This window comes from Rosa chinensis, chromosome 6, assembly GCF_002994745.2.
Source record: "Rosa chinensis cultivar Old Blush chromosome 6, RchiOBHm-V2, whole genome shotgun sequence".
NCBI lineage: Eukaryota > Viridiplantae > Streptophyta > Magnoliopsida > Rosales > Rosaceae > Rosa > Rosa chinensis.
The window spans coordinates 49,948,278-49,969,198 of NC_037093.1; the positions used below are offsets into that span (position 1 = coordinate 49,948,278).

Genomic DNA, 20,921 nt, shown 5'->3' on the forward strand with positions numbered 1-20,921 from the left:
CATCTTTCTATAAAGAATGACGATATGAATATTTTCTTCAGAAACTGAGATTTCGTTTTTTATTTGAGCTTAGTCTTAAAGTGGTGTGCAAGGACTATGTTCTTGTAAAAAATACTGTGTAAGGAGTAAGGAATATTTCTGACAACCTTAAGACAATCTTACTAGATGTGTCGTTACTGTACTATTTACTGAAATGTATAATAGATTAGCTTTTTCTACCAAAAAAAAAAAAAACATTATTCCTATTGGAAGTTTTGAAAAAAACTTGCTCAGGTGAATGTTTACAGAAATAATTCTGACGAAATTTGCTCAAGCGAAAATTTGCAGAAATAGCCGTACTTCGTGCCTTACTTACTGCTACCATACCTTACTGTTCATCACTACAAATGTATTTCATACCTTACTTTGTGCTTAATTTGTGCACATGTTGCGATAGAGTAAGTTTTATGTTAAGTAGGTTTATGGCTTGTTCCTTAAATCAAGAGAAAGCATTTGAGAATTTGAGAGAGTGATTGAAGTTTGTTTCTTCACTCCATCTCCTCCATATATAGGAGATGTAAATCCTTTTTTATTAATGAAGTAATATACTAGAAAACTTCCACATTATTTTCTTCAATTCCTTTCTTAGATTTTCCTTTGAATGAGAATATTGGCTTTCCTTGCAAAGTGAATGTGTAAATACCAAACTCTTAATGCAAGCAAGGAATCAAGAAGCATGAATTGGAAATATGGTCCGTGAGAAACTTGAAGCGGAACCCCAGACAGAGCAAATCTCTCCATCCACTATGGAGCTAGATCCCGATCATGATTCTTTGGATGTATCAATTTAGAAGGAAAGAACACTGGGGCAGCATTTGTCATACCTACAGGCACCAAAGCTGAGTCGCACACGCATCATTAATTGTTGCTGCATCAACATTTACATAAACAACAATGTTCAGGTTGCCAACAAGTCCCTATTGCATGGTAGCTTTGTCAAAATGAGAGATCCTGGAGTTCACTTGGTCTTCAGAGACATTAAGTTGAGTAAGTCTTTATAAGAACAACCAAGAAGAGGAGAACGAAGAAAGATAACTCATCTTCTTCTGAGCCAGGGGCTTTTCTCATGTTAATCTTTGCAGTTTTAATTCCATTCCTCTTGTTGCTTTCAGTGTTTTGTCCCTGAAATTGATTCAGATTTGTAGGAATCTTGGCTGCTATGTATAAGCTTCACTTGATTCAACTATTTGACATTTGTGTTTGTAAATAAGTATATTGTAAAGTGGGTGATGGTAATTTGAGTGATCGACTTAGCAATGCAATTGTTAGGTCTCAGTTTATTTGCAGATTAAATGTCCTGCTACCTGAAGACTAAATCACCAAATAAACCTCACTCTTCCACTTGAGTTGGCTCTCTCTTTCTCAGAGAATCCAGTTTCTCGAACCAAACAGGGGTGGAAATAGGGGATCTGTGGAGTTCTGAAGAAAAATCTGTATAGTTTTGATAAATATAAAGTTCAATGAATTTATTAAAGATGCTTTAGATATTTTATTTTGATCCCCAAAATGATTGTATTTTGTGTAATGTAGTGGATACATGTATATGTAGAAGGGTCATGAATCATTCATAATGCAGTTGTATGTTACGAAGAGGACTAGTGCATGTGGTCACTGAAATACTAAAGGCTAGTGCATTAGTGGTTGCCCACTCTGTTTGGCCTGCACATTAAAACTATGCTTCATGGTTGAAACATATCGAATCTGCAACCCACAGTTTAAGTATTCATAAGAACTGAATTCAAAGAGATATATATTTGACCAGCCCATCAATTGGAGTACTCGATGAAGGCAAAAATAATGTTGTTAACTCGGATCTTATTCTGACTGTAAACTTTGTCAACCTTGGTTATATAATATATCCAATGTTTGTAATTGCTATTTTATCAAGCTCAGTCATATCAATGATAAAATTCAGGCATATAACAGACCCGCAGCATCACGCGGCTTCTTACCTAGTTCAATCTATTTTAGAATAGATATCAAAAATTAATAATCTATATGACTGATTGCTTCTCACCATTCTCTATCAAAACTGTGCGATCTGAATATTATTCATTAGTTTTCTGGGGACTGATGTGATGTTATCCTTGGTTTGGCAGGTTTTCAGAGAGGGTTGCCTTCTGTTGAAAAATTGTAGGAAACAATAAAGGATATGGAGAGTTATTATTTTACGGTTTCATATCCGTAACAATTGACTGAATTTCAATCATTTGTAATTTCAAGATAGCATGGATTTTTGTTTCAGACCAAAAAAAAAAAGATAGCATGGATTTTTGTTTCTTTTTCGCTGGTTAAAGCCCTGAGTTGAGGGGAATTCCATGTATCTGCTTTTGGCTCAGCTTAGTAAAGAAGTGTTTATCAAAAAAAAATTTAGTAAAGTAGTGTTTTCCTCTTGAACTAGAATCTTACTTTCAGCACTAAAAACCAGCACCAGATTTTATTTTGGGGGGCGGGGGTGTGGGGGTTGGCAAAATAGCGCTAAACACAGTAAACAATTTTTCAGCCTGATAGAAGCAAAAATACTAAACTGCATAATACCAAATACTACTGCAATAATCTTCTGCCATAGACTATATATGCAGTATCTACATTATGAAGCATTCTATTCTCCAATTCTGGAACAGATAGTTTGGTTGTATAGCAATTTTTTCCAATTGGATTCAACATGATTCGTTTTTAAAAATTCCAACTGGATTCAGCATGACTTTATTCTGGAACAGATAGTTTGGTTGTATAGCAATTTTTTCCAATTGGATTCAACATGATTCGTTTTTAAAAATTCCAACTGGATTCAGCATGACTTTTTTTAAAGTTTTTTCAACGAGAATATTGGCTTTCCTTGCAAAGTGAATGTGTAAATACTAAATACCAAACTCATAATGCAAGCAAGGAATCCAGAAGCATGAATTAGAAGGAAAGAACACCTAAAGGGGCAGCATTCTCTCAAACTTGAAACAAGTCTCAGACAGACTGCAAATCTCTTAGTTTTTCTATGAAGCCAGATCCTGGTCATGATTCCTTCGAACGTATCAACTTAGTAGGAAAGAACACTGGGGCCGCATTCGTCATACATCCGAGCGCCAAAGCAGAGTCTGCCACGCATCATTGCTGCTGCATCAACATCTACATAAACAACAATGTTCAGGGTGCCAACAATTCCCTATTGCATGGGAGCTGTGTGAAAATGAGAGATCCAGGAGTTCACTTGTTCTTCAGAGACATAAAGTTGGGTAAGTCTTTAAGAACCAAAAAGAAGAGGAGAAAGAAGAAAGAGTCGACATCTTCGGAGCCGGGGGGTTTTCCCATGTTAATCTTTGCATTTTTAATTCCATTCCTCTTGTTGCTTTCAGTGTTCTGTCCCTGAAATTGATTCAGATTTGTAGGAATCTTGGCTGCTATGTGTAAGCTTCACTTGATTCAAGTATTTGACGTATCTTTTTTTTTTTTGGTGAAATATTTGACATGTGTGTGTAAATTGTAAAGTGGGTGATTGTAATTTGAATGATCAACTTAGAAATGCAATCGTTAATTAGTTCTCAGTTTAATTTGCAGATCAAATGTGATGCTACCTGAAAACTGAGTTACCAAATATGGGAAAATGAAACCTAACTCTTCCATTTGAGTTGGCTTTCTCTTTTTCAAAAAATCTAGTTCCGCTTCCGCAAACAAAACAGGGGTGGAGATTTGAGATATGTCGAGTTTGAAGAAAAATTTGTACAATTTTAATAAAAATAATGTTCAATGAATATTTTATGGATAGATATTTTATTTTGGTCCCAAAATAATTGTATTTTGTGTAATGTAATGGATACATGTATATGTAGAAGGGTCATGAATCATTCATAATGCAGTTGTATGTTACGAAGAGGACTTGTGCATGTGGTCATTGAAATATGAAAGGCTAGAGCATTAGTGGCTGCCCGCTCTGTTTGGCCTGCACATTAAAACTATGCTTCCCAACCCTGGCGCATAGTTGATATTTAGCTTCCTTACATGCTGGGATGTAATAGCTCCTAGATTAAAAATAATGCAACTTCGTATGTAGAAACGACAATGGAGGATGCTATTTGTATATGAAGCATATATTGTCACTTCACCACTAGTCCTTTTCTTAATTTGTTTTTCTGATGTGAAAAATATGCAAGTCAATGTCGACTTCGACGAGTCCTTGTAGCAGATTTGTTTTCAGGGAACATGGTGGCCAAACAGCATTTTATGTGATTAGTTATAGTATCCAATATGTAACTAGTAGACATTGTTTAAAACCTAACAAATTTTAGGTGATAGGCATGTAATAAAGTATGTGATTAATCTTACATTAGAAAATAATCCCAAACTTCTTCCAGAGTTTTGTTTGTTGCTCGACGTGTTGCTAGTGGTTACATGTCATTGGAATACTGAGGGTCTGCTTGTAACTCATTTGGCCAATTTCGACACCTTGGCAAATTTATCAGCTTTAAGCCTTTAAGAGACAAGTTTCATTTCTAATGTAATCAAGCATTTAATTGGTATTCTTCTCAAAAAAAAAAAAATATATTTAATTGGTAGAATACACATTTGTATTAAGATTTAAGTCATGTATTTGATTTTGATTTTCGGATTATTTTTTGGATGATGTATTAATATATTGGGATAGCTTCTAACGAGAACTATTAAAATGAAGACTTTATGAGGATCTCACAACTATTAGAGATCCATTTTCCTATCACATTTCTCCAGATCAACCGTTAGTTTCTAATAAGGACCATTATAATGAGGACTTTATGAGGACCATTATAATAGGGACTTTATGAGGATTTTAATAGGGACTTTATGAGGATTTTCTAATCAATAGTTGAGAGATCTATTTTCTGATCACATTTCTGCAAATCAACCTTTAAATATTTAGATGTTCATGAGTAGATCATTTATGCAAACTTTCAGTCAAATTGAGAATCGTTAAGGTATTCATAATTGTCTCATTGATTTGATCCAGTTCGGTACCTTAAAGATTAACAATATGAAAGAAATTTTTTAGAAGTGATCTACTCATGCATGCACAAATATCTAACGGTTGATTCACAATAATTTTCAGATGAAGTCCTTATTTTAAAGATCCTCATTAGAAGATCTCCCTTAATATATTATTCCTTTTAGATGTTGGATACATGTATTAACTCCCATCCTTAATCGATCAAGAAGAACAAAAATAAATAATCCGAAAAGTAATGTTGATAGGGGCAAATTACTTGTGGGTACCATGATCATGATCATAATCATAATCTCCGTGCTTTACATAGAAAAATAGATGGTGGCACAACATAAAGCACCCAATTATCCAACTTAGGGAAGTCTTTGATTGATTCCATGTTTCTGAGGTAACTAAATTGATTGGTCAGGAAATTATTTATTAATTAAGACAATCCAAAGCTGCCTCATGAAATCAAGGATCCTGCTCCCCACATACGTAGGAGAACGCCATCCGAAAAGTGGGGCATCAATCCATGGTTGCAATTCCAAGTCTCAATAGTCAAAACCGTGTTATTTAATTTTCATGCTTTAGTAGAATGCATCAATATGAAGTTTTTTTTTTTTTTTTAATAGAAATGAACTTAAAATTTTATTCTCTCTGCGACGCATCTATTCGAAGGTCATGCTCAGTTAGTAATAACCTCCAGACTATAAATTGCCTAGAATAGACTTTAGAGGTCATGCCCAGTTACTAATTTATCCGACTTATGTAAAAATTAACTGCCTATAGCAAAATGGCCATTTAAAGAATCTGGAGGTCTAGAAAGATCACCGAAGTAATCCTTACTAGGGACATAACTACCACCCCAAAATTACCCATGGGTAAGAAAACCTAGATACACTCGGCCATATATATGCAACCAAAATTCACCAAGTCCCACCGACAACAAAAATCTTGATGCACTAACATAGGTAAAGAATATTAAAAAAATAATTTACAAGCGGTTATGTTATAGATTTATATACGTTGAAATTTGAAAAAGATTAAGGAAAAATTACTTTCCTTCATTATATATCAGGAAATAAATCTCATATTTTAGTATACCCTTTTAATTCATTACCATTTGAACACAAATCAGGTCAAATGACAATAAGAATTCTTTTGGAAAGTAACTAATACCTTTGCTCATCATTTTGTATCTTTTCCTTACATTTCATTTCTCTTTTGTTACAGCATCTTAGCATCTACTTTGACAAGGAATGTTCACAAATTAAGATTGCTAATAATTCCCATATAACTTTTGCCAATAATTCTCACATGAGTCATAAATGCACACTTTTTATTTCCTCATTTAGAGATATTATTAAAATGAAATATTGCCAAAAAAGAAATAAAGTCAAAACTACAACTGTTGCAAATATTGTCTGGTCATATGGCATGGGAAAACAGTTGTAAATTTTTTCCTTTCTTGAGTGACGTCACCTCTCTCCACGTGGCGAAATCCCACCGGCTACCGACATACGACAACGCGGCCTGATGCTAACATGCACCCCCCCTTATAATATCGCCACTCTTCGCTCGCAATTTCCATCATATTTCATTTTCTCTCGCTACCCATATATTTTTCTGTGCTCTCTCTCTCTGAAAAACACAGCAGCAAATTAAGCCGAAAGTTTCGATCTTTCTTCAGCGAATCAACGTCACTGTAAGTCCTCTCTCTTTCTCCATCTCTTCCCAAATTAAATTTACAGTATTGCCGTTGCCTTCCCAGAGCTTCTTTACTCTTTCTCTCCTCTAAAGTTTGTTACTTTTTCCCCATATTCGTTCCCTGCAGAACAACCCCTAACAGATCGAACCGACTCCCTTCGGCTCTGCTTCTAGATTTGGTCAATTTTTGGTATTTTGGGTACTAAACTTCCGGCCCCGGAAACTTACATATCACTTGATTCATTCATTACAGAGAGAGCTGTGAGTATTCTAAATGTATGTGCAAGTCTGTTTAGAATATAGCCAAACAGTGTGAGGTGTTGTTTTGGTGATTTTGTTGTGGATTTGGTCTGTGGAATTTGATTTTCGATTGTGTTGGAAAAGAATGGGGTTTTTGTGAGTGATTGTGTGATTGATTGGGGTTGGATTTGGGCGTCAAATGAGGCGGCGGTCGCCGACGAACTTCCCGTCGGAGCAAATGGAGAAGGGGACGGGGAAGAATCAGAATAGCAAGATTTGTTTCTTGGCGTCATTGTCGGTTTTCTTCTGGATGCTCTTGTTGTATTTTCATTTTATTGTGCTGGGTGGTAGTACTGTGGAGCAATCTGTCAAATTACAGAATGGTCCTATGTATTCGGAGTTGCAGCCTGTCCTTGTGACCAGTCCTCCTCGGGTGGAGAATCTAAACGCCGAATCGGAGCAACCCCCTGTGACTTATCCTCCCCCATACACTGAACCGAAGCCTACTCCTGTGACCAGTGATCCTGAGATGGAGAAGCTAGACACTGAATCAAAGCCCACCATTGTACCTGTTACTCGTAAAATTGGGCCCCCTTCGGAGACAACTCAGAGTCGAGGGGCTGAGAAGTATCCGTTTATGAGGGCGCTGAGAACCGTGGAGAACAAGAGTGATCCGTGTGGCGGGAGGTACATTTATGTTCATGACCTTCCGCCGAGGTTTAATGAGGATATGCTCAAGGAGTGTAGGAGTTTGAGCCTGTGGACTAATATGTGTAAGTTCACAACCAATGCTGGGCTTGGTCCTCCACTTGAGAATGTTGAGGGGGTGTTTGAGAATACGAGCTGGTATGCGACAAACCAGTTTGCTGTGGATGTCATATTCAGCAATCGGATGAAGCAATATGAGTGCTTGACAAACGACTCATCTCTGGCGGCAGCTGTCTTTGTTCCTTTTTATGCTGGCTTTGATATTGCCCGGTATCTTTGGGGTGGATTCAATATATCAAGGAGGGATGCAGCTTCACTGGATCTGGTTGATTGGCTTATGAAGAGGCCAGAATGGAGCGTTATGGGTGGCAAAGATCATTTTCTTGTTGCAGGCAGGATTACATGGGATTTCCGGAGACTTACAGAAAATGAAGAGGATTGGGGCAATAAGCTTCTCTTTTTGCCGGCTGCTAAAAATATGTCAATGCTTGTGGTGGAATCAAGCCCATGGAATGCCAATGATTTCGGTATTCCTTATCCCACATACTTCCATCCAGCAAAAGATGCTGATGTATTAATTTGGCAGGACCGCATGAGAAACTTAGAGCGTAAATGGCTCTTCTCATTTGCTGGTGCCCCACGTCCTGGCAATGCCAAGTCGATTAGAGGGCAGATTATTGATGAATGCAAGAGCTCAAAGGTTGGTAAGCTGTTGGAATGCGATTTTGGTGAAAGCAAGTGTCATTCGCCAAGCAGTATCATGCAGATGTTTCAGAGCTCCCTTTTCTGCCTGCAACCTCAGGGTGATTCATACACACGAAGATCTGCTTTTGATTCGATGTTGGCTGGTTGCATACCTGTCTTCTTCCATCCGGGGTCAGCATACGCGCAATATACTTGGCATCTTCCAAGAGATTATACAACATATTCAGTGTTCATCCCGGAGAATGATATTCGTAAGAAGAATATTAGCATAGAGGAAAGGCTTAGTCAAATTCCTCCTGAGAAGGTGAAGGCCATGAGGGAGGAAGTTATAAACCTTATTCCTAGGCTGGTATATGCGGATCCCCGCTCTAAGTTGGAGACTTTCAAAGATGCATTTGATGTTTCTGTACAAGCAATAATCGACAAGGTTACAAGGGCAAGGAGGGACATGGTTGAAGGCCGTACAGATGATAACTTTATTGAGGAGATTAGTTGGAAGTATGCTTTGTTGGAGGAGGGACAGCGTGAGGTTGGACCTCATGAATGGGATCCTTTCTTTGCAAAGCAGAAGGATGGCAATGGCGATTCTGGTGAAGCTGCAAAAAATTCTTGGGAGAATGAACAGCGACAACACTCATGAGTGGAAGATAGGAGCAGAGCAATAGGAATTCCAATGGCTAATGCATCCTGCAGTGAGTTTGGGCAGGTACGAGTTCTAGGTGGTACCTTGCAAAGAATACTCAACACAGAACTCATCTTCAAGGTCTCCATGCCTACAATCTTGTTTAAAACCAAAACACAGACATATTTACTGTTTCTAGTGCAAATTTTCCTATAGGATATATATCTTTCTTTTTGCCTTTGTGTATTTGGCCAGTAATTCTTTCTGATGTATTTAGCCCGAGTTTTTCATCTTATCAATCTACAGGAAATAAAAATAGTGATTATCAAGCCTTTACTTGTGTCGTGCAAATTTACACTTGCATTCAGTTTATTCCATACCAGGAGAAATATGTTACCACATGCTGTTGCTTGTGGGATTTATTTTGCATATCTTTCAGTCATTTCCGAAACAAGAAAAGTCAGCTTTTGGTTGATTGGATATGCTTCCCCACCTCTCCTTTCTTAGGAAGAGATGGATGTGAAACCCTGTATTACATTTTCAAGATTCAGATCTCTTTTCGTTTCTAAAGTCTACTCCTTAATTTAGTTGAAGTTAGAATGAGCTGGAGTCGTTTTTTAATTGGTTTTGATTTTTGGGCAGTGTAGAATGAGAATTGGGTCAACTAGACGAAAGAATCAAAGGTAGATTAAACCAAAAGAAACCACAAATCCCATTAGATAGTGTATTGAAATTTAAGAAAACAGAGGATGAATCCGTAAATTTGAAGCTCTTATTAATTATGCGTAATTACATATTAATTTACAGGGTGTGCTTATATAAGCTAGTGAACACCCTGTGTAGTGTAATGAGGAATGAGACAGATCTACACTAGGGTTCCACCGACATACGCGGAGAAGACCAAAGCTAGAGGTGTGCATATAAGCCAGCTGTGAAACGTAATGAGCAATGAGAGAGAGATCTACACTAGGGTACTGCCAGTCACGTACTCGGTGAAGGCCAAAGCTACAAGACCCAACATGGCCAACCTTCCATTCCAGAGCTCTGCATCCGAGGTAAAGATCCCGTCGGATTTGGACTCCACGGTCACTCCTTTCAATAGAGGAACCAAGGATGCTACTGATAGCAAAATACTTGTGCCGATGAACAAAGGTACTCCGGGGCCGTTGGATATCTGAGCAAACACATCTTGCCCCTTTGATAGTTCGACAGCCAGAGCTGCAACGAAGCCCACCATTGCCAGCCTGCCGTTGATTCTCTCCGGTGCTGGTCCACTGAATGCAAACACGTCTGAAAACTTGGGAGATGGTGGAGAAGCTGCTGGCTGGGGATCCTTTGAGGCTTTTGTTACAGTTGTTGGTTGCTTCTTTTGACCATCCTGCAAATGAACCATGCAAGCTTAATATCAATGATGTACTGCAACATCTTAAGTTGAACAAAATTCATCCCAAAAGTAGCCACACTCTAGAGATATTTGATACATTATGTCGTCGTACAGAATAAAGTTCACACATATGAGGCTTTCTGATAAGAAAATGTTTGTTGTAATTACCTCGGCCATTGAGCGAACCCTGAGATAGCTCGAAACTGCATAACTAGCCGGAACGGTACTCCATAGGTTCAGTGGTCTGTTGTTGCCTGCAGCTCCGTAGGCAATGGAGCTTCCAAGGACTGATTGCATAGCAGTTGTTGCAGCCATTGTAGATTCAAGCTAATTGAGCAGGCTTTTGATTGAAGTTTGTTGAAGATGTAAAAATCAATGTTGGTTTATGAGTGTGGAAGTTGCATGCCTTGGAGTGACTTATATACTACTTGAGGCAGCAGAGCTCAATGGCTCATATTTTGGCACCCCAACATGGTTTGGTTTCATAGTGATGAGTCATATGACGCGTAGTATGGAATTACAAGACATACGTGGTTTACTGGTTTTGCTCATACAACGAATCGAACATGACTAGTAGTTTGGTGACTTGATGCTGATTTCTGTGGTCGCATTTGGTTTAAGGTTTCACAGTTTAGTAACGAGCACGTAGCACATTTACAAGGTATTTTCCCAAAGGCTTCTCAGCTAGCTAGGTGCCAATAATCAAAAGACTAAAAATCTTCACGGTGAATTTGCTACTTGTCGTCCTGGCTGCTTACATTTGTTAGTATAGAGTTGTTTATTTCTCCCGACATCCGATAAAACTAGACATGGTGACCTTGCGCTCTGATGGCTTGCCCAAATTGACAAATGATCCAGTTTTTTTTTTTTTTTTTTTGAATTTGTATTTGTATTTTTATCTCTGAATGTGGCGAGGTGCTTAAGACATTTTTTTATGGTTGGTTTACTAAAGAAAATGTACAATTACAACACATAACATATGAAATTGTACGTGATTTACCACCGTTTAAAAATTTATTACTATTTATCAAATATCAAATTTATTACCAAGTCATAGGATTTCATTTGTTATATGCTTTAGGTGTTTTTGGCATATATGTCAGTTCCGAATTCATATGGGTTTGATAAAAGTTTGCTACGATTGATGCACAATTAGATAATTAAAAAGAGAGCTCTTACCAGATCAAGCTCATAGACAGCTTTTCTTGTTTAGGTATCGTCAGTAACGTGAGGATTCAGTTCGTAAGTGTAATCCCAATTGTTCGCAATTGTTTTAGGGTTTCGCTTTTGGATCTATGAGTCTTTTAGGAAAGAGAGTTTAGATATAATCTAATTTTGTTGTTCATGAAATTTAGTGCGCTACTATAACAAAAAGATCGTTGTATTCTAGATTTCTAGGAGATATTTGCTATTGAAATCTCTAAATACCAATCAGGAGACAATTTCCTCTTAAGAAGATATAACTAAGTTCTAAAACTGACCCAATTATTTAAGGTTTTACTTTTCTATTTAGCGTTTTGTTTGCATGAATGACTTCTTGATTTTCTTGTACACATAGAAATTAGACCACTAAATTTACCAACATTATGTAGGCTAGGCAATGAGTCCTGTTTAATTTTGATAATAGGACGTTGCTCTGTTGAAGATAAATATTGATAAATTTTCTTATAATTGTATATATAGTATGGTTGATATTGGTAGGATTATATCTCTTCAAAAGGGTTGTACAACATAGGGAAACATTTTAATTACTTCAATACAGATGAACAAGTTGTAGATTTCTTGGCATAGCCGCATAGGTATTAAATGTGATATCTCATATTGGGTGTGTTGATAGATCTGTGAATGGATCAGATTGACCTAAATCCAAATCCGTTTACTTAAAAAAAAGGGAAAATTCTCATACACCCCAAATCCACTAATATACTTCCCATGGAAATGTCTGGAATACGCAGGCCGTAACTTGCACCTCAGGGTTAGGTGCATTGTTGGGGGAACGCTGTCCACACTTTAGGATAATAGTGGGGTATTCGGTAATTTCCAACAGACGGAGGTCGATCATAGATGGTTTGACATTGGAATCCAAAAAAAAAAAAAACTATTATTTATCCTTTTATTATTATTGTTACTATTTCTTTTTGGCAGAGTGTTGCCTCTATCCAGATGCTTCTGCTTGTTCTTGTTCTTGTTCTTCTTCATCACCAATCCTTTACACTTTAACCCCATACAATATGAGACAAGCTGCTGTCTTTTATCTTTTCCTCTTTCAAACTCGCTGGCTTGAAGCTTTCTGGGCTTTGAAGAAATTCAATGTCATTAGATTGAGCATGATTACATAGGCTATTAAGAATTGATAACATCCTTATCGTTTTCAGGATTATGGAGACTAATTGATCAAATCCTTTAATAGCTGGGAGTGTTTGAATGTTTTTTTCCTTTTTTTTATCGGTCCGTGCTCATGCATAGATAGTTAGTTAATGAATCCCCGGATATGAATTTTTTTCAAAGATTGACATCGTTCTTGAGATGAAGGCAAACAATAAATAAAGTGTTTGAATTTCATATCTGGTTATTCTTCAAGATGAAGACCTTGATCGAATTCATTGCTTGAAGAAGTTTGTGTCGGTGAGAAAGAAAAATTCTTCTTTCGGGTATTTGTAGGATTTGCGAGTTTTAAGGCCAACAATTTGATGTTTGGGACACACCACCGGAGTTGTGATGATTCAATCCAAGATTGTAGAAAAATTATATGAAAGATTGTACTGCAGTTCCTATTCTTCTGCAGTTGTTTATGAAAGAGCGGTGAAGCATCAAGTGTTTACTGTGGGTATTTCAGACTTATCATAAAATTTGACGCCGTTAGAGGTTGTAAGTTACAACCTGCGTATTCTAGCCGCCTCACACCCCACCAACTTATTTTTCTTCCCACTCACACAAATCTTTTCACTTTTTCCACTACTGTCCAAAATACCACTTCCTATTCATCTCACCTCTACCCCTCCTTTTTATTTTTAAGTTTGTCATTTATGTTTTTTAAAAGCGTGGTGGGCCCATCTTGAAATTATTTGTCTAGATATAATTGCAGCTAAATGGCATCCTCTATTCGACGGTAAACAGTAAATTTTCTTTACTATTCACAATATCGATCGCAGATAGACTTGAATTAGTTGCTATTTGTAAAAATATTAGCAAAGAATTGAAAAAAGAAAGAGAAAAATTGAAAAAACTGAAAGACTATAGAGATAGTCTTAACAGAGAAACTCCCAACTACTGGGATATTATTTATAGACTCCAAACTAGGATCTATAAAATAGAAGAAGATATTGATAATCTTTTGTATGTTCTAAAAGAGGAACAAAAACCGCTTGACTATTTGAGCATTGGTTAGATCCGCAAATCACTGGTATCAGAGCTTGTAAAATAGCTCAAAGGAGAACCCCTCCTAAATGGGGACAATGTCAGAATTGCTATTAGAGAAAATAAATTCTCTACTAAAATCTTCTGATGAGAAATATCAGAAGCTATTACTAGAATTATCTAGATGTCAAACTCATCTAGAAAAAGTACCTGCTATAATCCACCAATTAGAAAGATTGGAAAACAAACTGGATTATATCAAGGATCTTCCAAAAACGGAAGAAGAAAAACTAACGAGTGTTAGTAGAAAAATTAAAGAACAGCAAAAAACGCTGGATTCTATACTGAAGGACAAGAAAGTGCCTACAGTAAAAAAGAAAACTAATGGATTTAAACCATTAGAAAAACTAGACACAAATCGTGTTCCGAACATGATTTTTCTGGAACCATCTACTAGTCAGACTAGTATCCGATATGAAAATCCGGAAAAAAGAGAAATGAAGATGTTAAGCATCTTTGGAAAAAAGAAAGAAGTACAACTCCTAAATGCAGAAGAGTTCGAATTCAACGAAATCGAACAGGAGGTAAAAAACTCCTCCATTCCAAAATTAGATTTTAAACAAATCTACAGAAAAGGAAAGTTTGACTTGATGGATAGCCATCATTTTAAACTATTGGAAATCACAACCCCCGCTACAGCAGGTGGAGAGACAGATCTTCTACTGATCACTCCTGCAGAAGTTGCCCGAGCCCAAGCAAAAAAATACCAATTTATGCATATTGGAGCAGTCCAAGTAGGCATAAATCTGCTTGCTCGAGAAGGCATAAATTGTTCAGTCCTATGTGTTCTACAGGACAACAGGTTAACAGACTTCCAAGCTAGTCTGTTTGGAACTCTTGAAGCATCCTTGTTTGATCAAATAGCATACTTCAATTGCTTCCCAAACTTCACCACCAGCTTGAAAGATGCAGCTCACTGTCTCCGATTGAGAGTCAAGACAGATGGCATATCAATGAAAGAAGATATGCAAGAACTCGCAATAATATACAGAATATACTATAAATTGATGAGCACTACAGTAGCCTCAAAGACAAGGATAACCAATATCCCAGGTCTTACTACTGGGTTCCTCACCAATCAAAAGAACCATTCACAACAGATTCATAAAGTTACTTGGAATGAAGTAACTTTTCCTCTTGAATGGAAATTATCCGGTCCAAAAAAGCAACCGGAAAGAGCAAAAGCAAAAATCTACGAGAGTAGAAAGACAGGAGAAATTAGTCTCAATTTTGACAATCACAGAAAAAGTGATGTCTGTCCTGAAATCTTCAGGATAAACAAAAATCTTCTGAGAAGAAGCTACAACAATAGAGAAGCTAGTGTCAGTGGTACAAAACCCACTATTGAAGAACCAATTTCTGAAGAAGAATTGGAGGCTGATCTGAACAGACCAGTCAATATGTGCAGAGCTGAGAGGCTCTATGATCTTTATGAAGAAGCTGAGAATTGTGAAAATCCTGATCGATTAGAAAAACTAGTCGAAGAAATGAAAGAATTCAAATTCAGAAAGACGAGAAAAGTCTTTCCTTATCAAGATATCGAAATGGAAGAAGGGGAAAGCTCCAAAACTTTCATTAGCAGAGAAAAAAGGGAAACAAAACTCCCATTTCAGAAAGCCCCCACGGGTAAAAAAGGGGAAAGAAATTCCCAAAGGTTTGTCCCAGAGGACAATCTGCCTAGAGTTCCGATCACGAACTATGGCATCTGGTTGAATCTAGACAAGAGTCTAGACAAAAGAAAAACCATTGACCAATGGGTACATAGCCTGATGATGGCTTCTGCACTTACCCTTGGCAAATTTGAAGCACCAGATTTGCAGGTGTACTATGAAACTACTCTAACTGGAGTAGCAAAAAAGTACTATCTGTCTTTCAAAGAAACTGCCAGAGGAAGAGACTGGCTTGAAGAAATCAAAAATTCAAAGTCTCCGTATGATTTTGCAGTACCCCTGTACGATCAGTTCTGTGGAGATCTTTCAAATCTAAGTGAAAAAGCCAAAGAAACGGCAAAATCGAATATCTATGCTCTCAAAATCTGCGACATGAGATATTTCGAAGAATACTTGAATGAATTTCAGGAATATTACTGTACAATTGGTGAACTAGAGAATACTGATCTAGTTAATCTGTTGCACAGAAAACTCCCTGAACCATGGAGAACAGCTGTGAGAGAAAGCATAGCTGAAAAACCAATTGAAAGATTTTCAGTTGGAGGAATTGCCGACAGAATCCGGCAGTTACTAAAAGAGCAATGCAAAGCCAATCTTAGAGCTAAGATGGCCAAAAAACAACTCAAAGGAGTTGAAAATTTCTGTTATGGAATTCTGGATATGCCGACAGACTGGGGATGTCATGAATCTAGATTCCATAGAAAAAAGAAAGAAAAATATTACTCTAAAAAATTCAAAAAGAGTAATCAGAAAAAAATTGGAAATTCAAGAAAAGTTCCAATTACAAGAAGCAGCAGGATGAAGATCCAAAAAAGAAATTCTTCAAGAAAAAGAAGAATACTTATCAACATAAACAACCGAGCAAGAAAGCTTGCAGATGTTGGTTATGTAAAACTGAAGGGCACTATGCCAATGAATGCCCGGAAAAGGGTAAAAGATCTACTAAAGCTCTCTTTGAAAAATATGAGCAAATAGTAGAAGTAGCAAACATGAAAGGCTACGAAATAGCCTATTCTGATGATGAAGATGACCACAGATCAGTTTATTCTGCCTGGTCTGAAGAAGAAGATTCATCAGATGAGTCTGATTCTAAAATAGAATACTTCGAATCCAGACAAATGAATGTTTTAAGAATCAAAAACTGGGAAGAAAGCAAGACAGAATCATTAATGTCTTCTTATCAGGTGAACCCTGGTACATTCGTTTGTGACTACTGCCTATGTCATGAAAAGAATGGTCTCCCTATGTTTTATGAAGAGTCTAAGAAGACTTATCACAAAGAATGCTTCATAGCTGAAGCAAGAAGAAAAACCAAGAATGGCCTTGTCAGCCAATTGGTTGAACAAGAATATGAAGAATATTTCTCTGAGCAGAAAGAGAAAGAAGTAGAAACTCTGTTCCAAAAAGTTATGGAACCATCTTCCTCAAAAATAAAGGAAGAAATCATCGGTGAAGAAAAAATCGATGAAGATATTGAACTGGTTGAAACACCAGAAATTGTTCCAGAAGAATGCAAACCATTCATTCCAAAGGAACAAGCTCAAGAAAATGAGCTTCAACAACCGAAAGTCGTCTCTACAAGTAGATACAGCAACTACATAGAGATTGGACTAAAATTCCCTGATCACAAAAAGTATCATCTACATGCCTTTGTAGATAATGGATCGGGATTTACTGTTGCAAAGAGATTTGCAATTCCAGATGAACTCTGGAAAGAAGATAAGAAAAAATCTGCTACTGGTGTTACATTTGATGGGAGCCATCTCACCATGAAAAAGGTAGCAAAAAATGTTCATATCACCATCGGTGGAGGAACATTTATCATCCAGAATGTTTGGAAATCTGAAGGCCAAGGATCTGATTTCTTGTTGGGCAATGACTTTATTCTCCAACAAAGATTCATTCAGGATGAAGAAGCAATAGGCTTCAGAAAAGGAGAACGGGTGTTCTGGGCTGACTGACTCACACAAGCAAAAAGTGTGGTAGGTCCCGATTTTACTACTCAGTATCAGAGATCGCAACAGAATAATGGTGATCTTACCCCCTACAAACCCAAATTCGAGCCCATACTCCAAATCAAGCAACAAGAAGAATTACTTGTTGACGAATCTTCTGAAGAAGAAGAAACTAGTTTCATCCATGAGCATAACCTCAAGCACTTTCAGAACAAGCTGGAGTCTCAGAAAATTCCCACTCTTGAAAAATCAAGAAACTACTCGAGCAGAATATCGATGTAGATCCTCAGAAGTTTTGGGAAAAAGACCCAGTGGTCTGTGAATTAAGATTACATGACATGAATGCCATCTGTCATGTCAAAGCCATTCCTCAGTACAAAGAGGAAGATCAAAAAGAATTCAGAAAAGATATTGAAGATCTCCTGAACAAGAGATTAATTCAACCTTCCACTAGCCCTCATCATGCTCCAGCATTCTAAGTGAGAAATCATGCAAAAAACTTAAGAGGAAAAGATAGATTGGTGATTGACTACAGAGATGTCAACAAGAAGACTGTCAAAGACGGTTATCAGATTGCTCAACTAAGAGTACGAGTACTGATGAACCAGCTCAGAGGAGCTAAAGTCTTTTCGAAATTTGATGCAAAGTCGGGTTTCTGGCAGGTCAAGATGCATCCCGAGAGTGTCCCTCTCACTACATTTGGAACACCACAAGGTCATTACGAATGGTTAGTAATGCCTTTTGGTCTAAAGCAAGCTCCCTCAATCTTCCAAAGAAAGATGGACAACATCTTCAAGCATGTGGCGGAGTTCTGCGTTGTCTACATAGATGACATCCTGGTCTTCTCCAAAAACAGAGAAGAACACATGAAACACCTCTATGAGGTAGTAAAGCTGATAGTTCAGCATGGAATCATCATAGGAGAAAACAAAATCTTCTTTATCCTCGATGAAGTTGATTTCCTAGGAATAAACATTAAAAATGGGGTGATAAAACTGCAGCCTCATATCCTTGAGAAAATCTGGAAGTTTCCAGATAGAATTCCTGATGCTAAAAGTCTAGAGAGATTCCTTGGTATCATAAACTATGGAAGAGATTTCATTCCCAAAATCTCAGGATTAACAGCAATGTTATTTCCTCAGACAAGTTCCAAAAGAAAATGGAACTTCACAGAACATGATGAAAAAATTGTGAAGCAGATAAAAAATCTCTGCAAAAACCTCCCTCCTCTTCAACAACCAGAAGAGAATGATGAAATTATCCTCCAAACAGATGCGAGTGATAATTATTGGTCCGGTGTGGTTCTGGTAAAAACGCCTGGAACTAACATTGAAAAAATCTGCAAATTTTGTAGTGGCAAGTTCAGCCCTGCAGAAATGAATTATCCCACAGGGGAAAAAGAAATTTTGGCTGTCAAGAAAACAATTTTAAATTCTCCAGCTTTTCTTGGAAAACCCTTTACTGTCAGCACCGACTGTGCTAGAGTAAAGAATTTTAAAAATTTTAAACTTGATAAAGCTGCTGATAGAGGAAGATTAGCTAACTGGCAATTGTTTCTTAACCAATATGATTATATTGTTGAATTAATTGCAGGAAATAAGAATTATCTTCCAGACGCATTGACCAGGGAAATGGCAATGTTTAGCCAAAAAGAAGACGACGAAGGTCGTAATCCCAGAAGCAGAAGGACTGGGAAAGAACATGAACCTGAAGAAGATCCCATGGAAGCTAGGGAAAAAATCCTTAAAAGGTTTCTGCTAAGTCCTAAAGGACTAGCCTCAACTGATCAATCCCAGGGTAAAGGATTGGCTAGCCCGTCTCAAACGGCAGACGGTAAAGGCTCATCAAGACCGTTGATGGCTGCTGCTTTGCCAAAAAGCAGACCAACTCCAACTGGAGTTATAAATATTTTTAATTATGAATTAAGAACTTTTGATACTCCTGTGTTCAGAACTGGCAGGAGACTAGCTTATCATCAGAAGGCAATCCTGGATAATCTTTTATTCGCCTTTCAAGAAAGAAGCAGTGGTCTGATGTTCCCAGCTCTCTTTGCATTAGCTGAAGAACTCTACGAAAATGGAAGACCACAGTTTGAAGAAATCCATACACAGCAGAGTGCTGTCAGAAAAGAAAAAATTCACTTCCTCGAAAGTCCAGAAAGTGCTAGGGTTCCAGTCATGGCACTCAATGAATCAGACTGGCATGAATTCCATAGTCTGATAGGAAGACACAATTCAGAAGACCAAGTTCCTCCAACCCTCTTTATCGTCTCAGGACCGTATGTTGGAAGATACTTAGTCAATGTTCAGAGTGAACATCCTCAAGAACATAAGCTCTAGCTTGTTGAAAATGGTTTTGTCCATAACCTGTGGACTAAAACAAATGATGATCTGAAAGGTTTGCAGCCTATCATTGTCAACACGGTCAAAAATATTAGAAAAAATGACTGTATGCTTCGACTAAAGTTCAGATCCACTCCTCCAGAATGGATCCAAAAGGCAAACGGCGAGGTTGAATATATCCCTCCATATCATTATGTGAGAATCATTCAAAGGAAATATCTTCAACCAGCCTGTGTAGGGTATAATGGCCAACCAAACTCAAGCATTCCATGGATGAAGGCCATGACTCTAGAATATATCAAGAAGATCATCTCTGAAGATATCCACAATACCTTCCTGGCAGTAGGAGAAAAAATTATCATCACTGCTTACGATCATCCTGACGTAGTCAGCAGTGACCTATTCATATCTCTTACCAGAAAGGAGATAGATTCGACACTGGCATGTTTAAGGTGGGTGGAGAAACTTGAAACTAACAACCAATACAAGATGTATGTTGATACAGATGTCGAAGATAATGCAACAACTGTTCAAATGGCCCAGGCAGATAACGACTCGTTTGTCCTCGGCCACAATTCAGAAACTGACGAGAACATGTGAAGCAGCAGGTGTAGAAAACACCGAAAGTACTTTTGGACTTTTCCCAAAAGATACTTTTGCTTTTCAAAAAAGCAGGTGAAAAACATTTCACCTAAAGGAATCTGCTTTTCCCCCGTCCGACCTCCACCAGCAGGAGCACTCAGGAAAGCAGGAAATCACGGAGTCGTTCTGTACATTTTGTTGTTTTGAATTGTAATTTGAGTTTCGTTCCCTATATAAGGAGCTTTAGTTTCTCTTAGAAGGCATTCGGAAAATCCGATATCAGTTCTCTCAAAATAAGTAGTAGTAGCAGTGTGCTTCCTGTCCTGTTAAAGAGTGAAGTAGTGTGCTTTCATTACAAGTAAGTACCGGTTCTCATTCTTATGGATAGCTAAACAGCCCTTTGCTGTTTACCTGAGAATGAGGCTCTGAATAACTCTTTAGTCTGTAATTATGTTTAAATAAATAATTCAGATTGCTCATCCACCTTGTCTTCATTTTATTATTATTATTTTTTTTTTTTTAGCATGTATATCTGTTTCTGCCTTGACTCCTATACTATTTTTAAGGTCTAAATCCTATTTTTCCAAAAGAAAAATTGA

The 20,921-nt window shown here is 37.4% G+C and overlaps 2 protein-coding genes across 2 annotated transcripts; one reads left to right on the top strand and one right to left on the bottom strand.

The window, feature by feature from the left end:
• Positions 1 to 6,572: 6,572 nt before the first annotated feature.
• On the top strand, positions 6,573 to 9,308 carry LOC112169532 (xyloglucan galactosyltransferase MUR3). The gene is made up of 2 exons (XM_024306571.2): positions 6,573 to 6,695; positions 6,825 to 9,308. Exon 2 carries the CDS (start codon positions 7,137 to 7,139, stop codon positions 8,988 to 8,990), a length of 1,854 nt encoding a protein of 617 aa, XP_024162339.1. The 5' UTR covers positions 6,573 to 6,695; positions 6,825 to 7,136; the 3' UTR covers positions 8,991 to 9,308.
• Positions 9,309 to 9,722: 414 nt separating this feature from the next.
• LOC112169533 (early light-induced protein 1, chloroplastic) lies at positions 9,723 to 10,759 on the bottom strand. Its single transcript, XM_024306572.2, has 2 exons — positions 10,525 to 10,759; positions 9,723 to 10,350 (listed from the first exon to the last, which is right to left on the bottom strand). Exons 1-2 carry the CDS (start codon positions 10,669 to 10,671, stop codon positions 9,934 to 9,936), a joined length of 564 nt encoding a protein of 187 aa, XP_024162340.1. The 5' UTR covers positions 10,672 to 10,759; the 3' UTR covers positions 9,723 to 9,933.
• Positions 10,760 to 20,921: the final 10,162 nt, after the last annotated feature.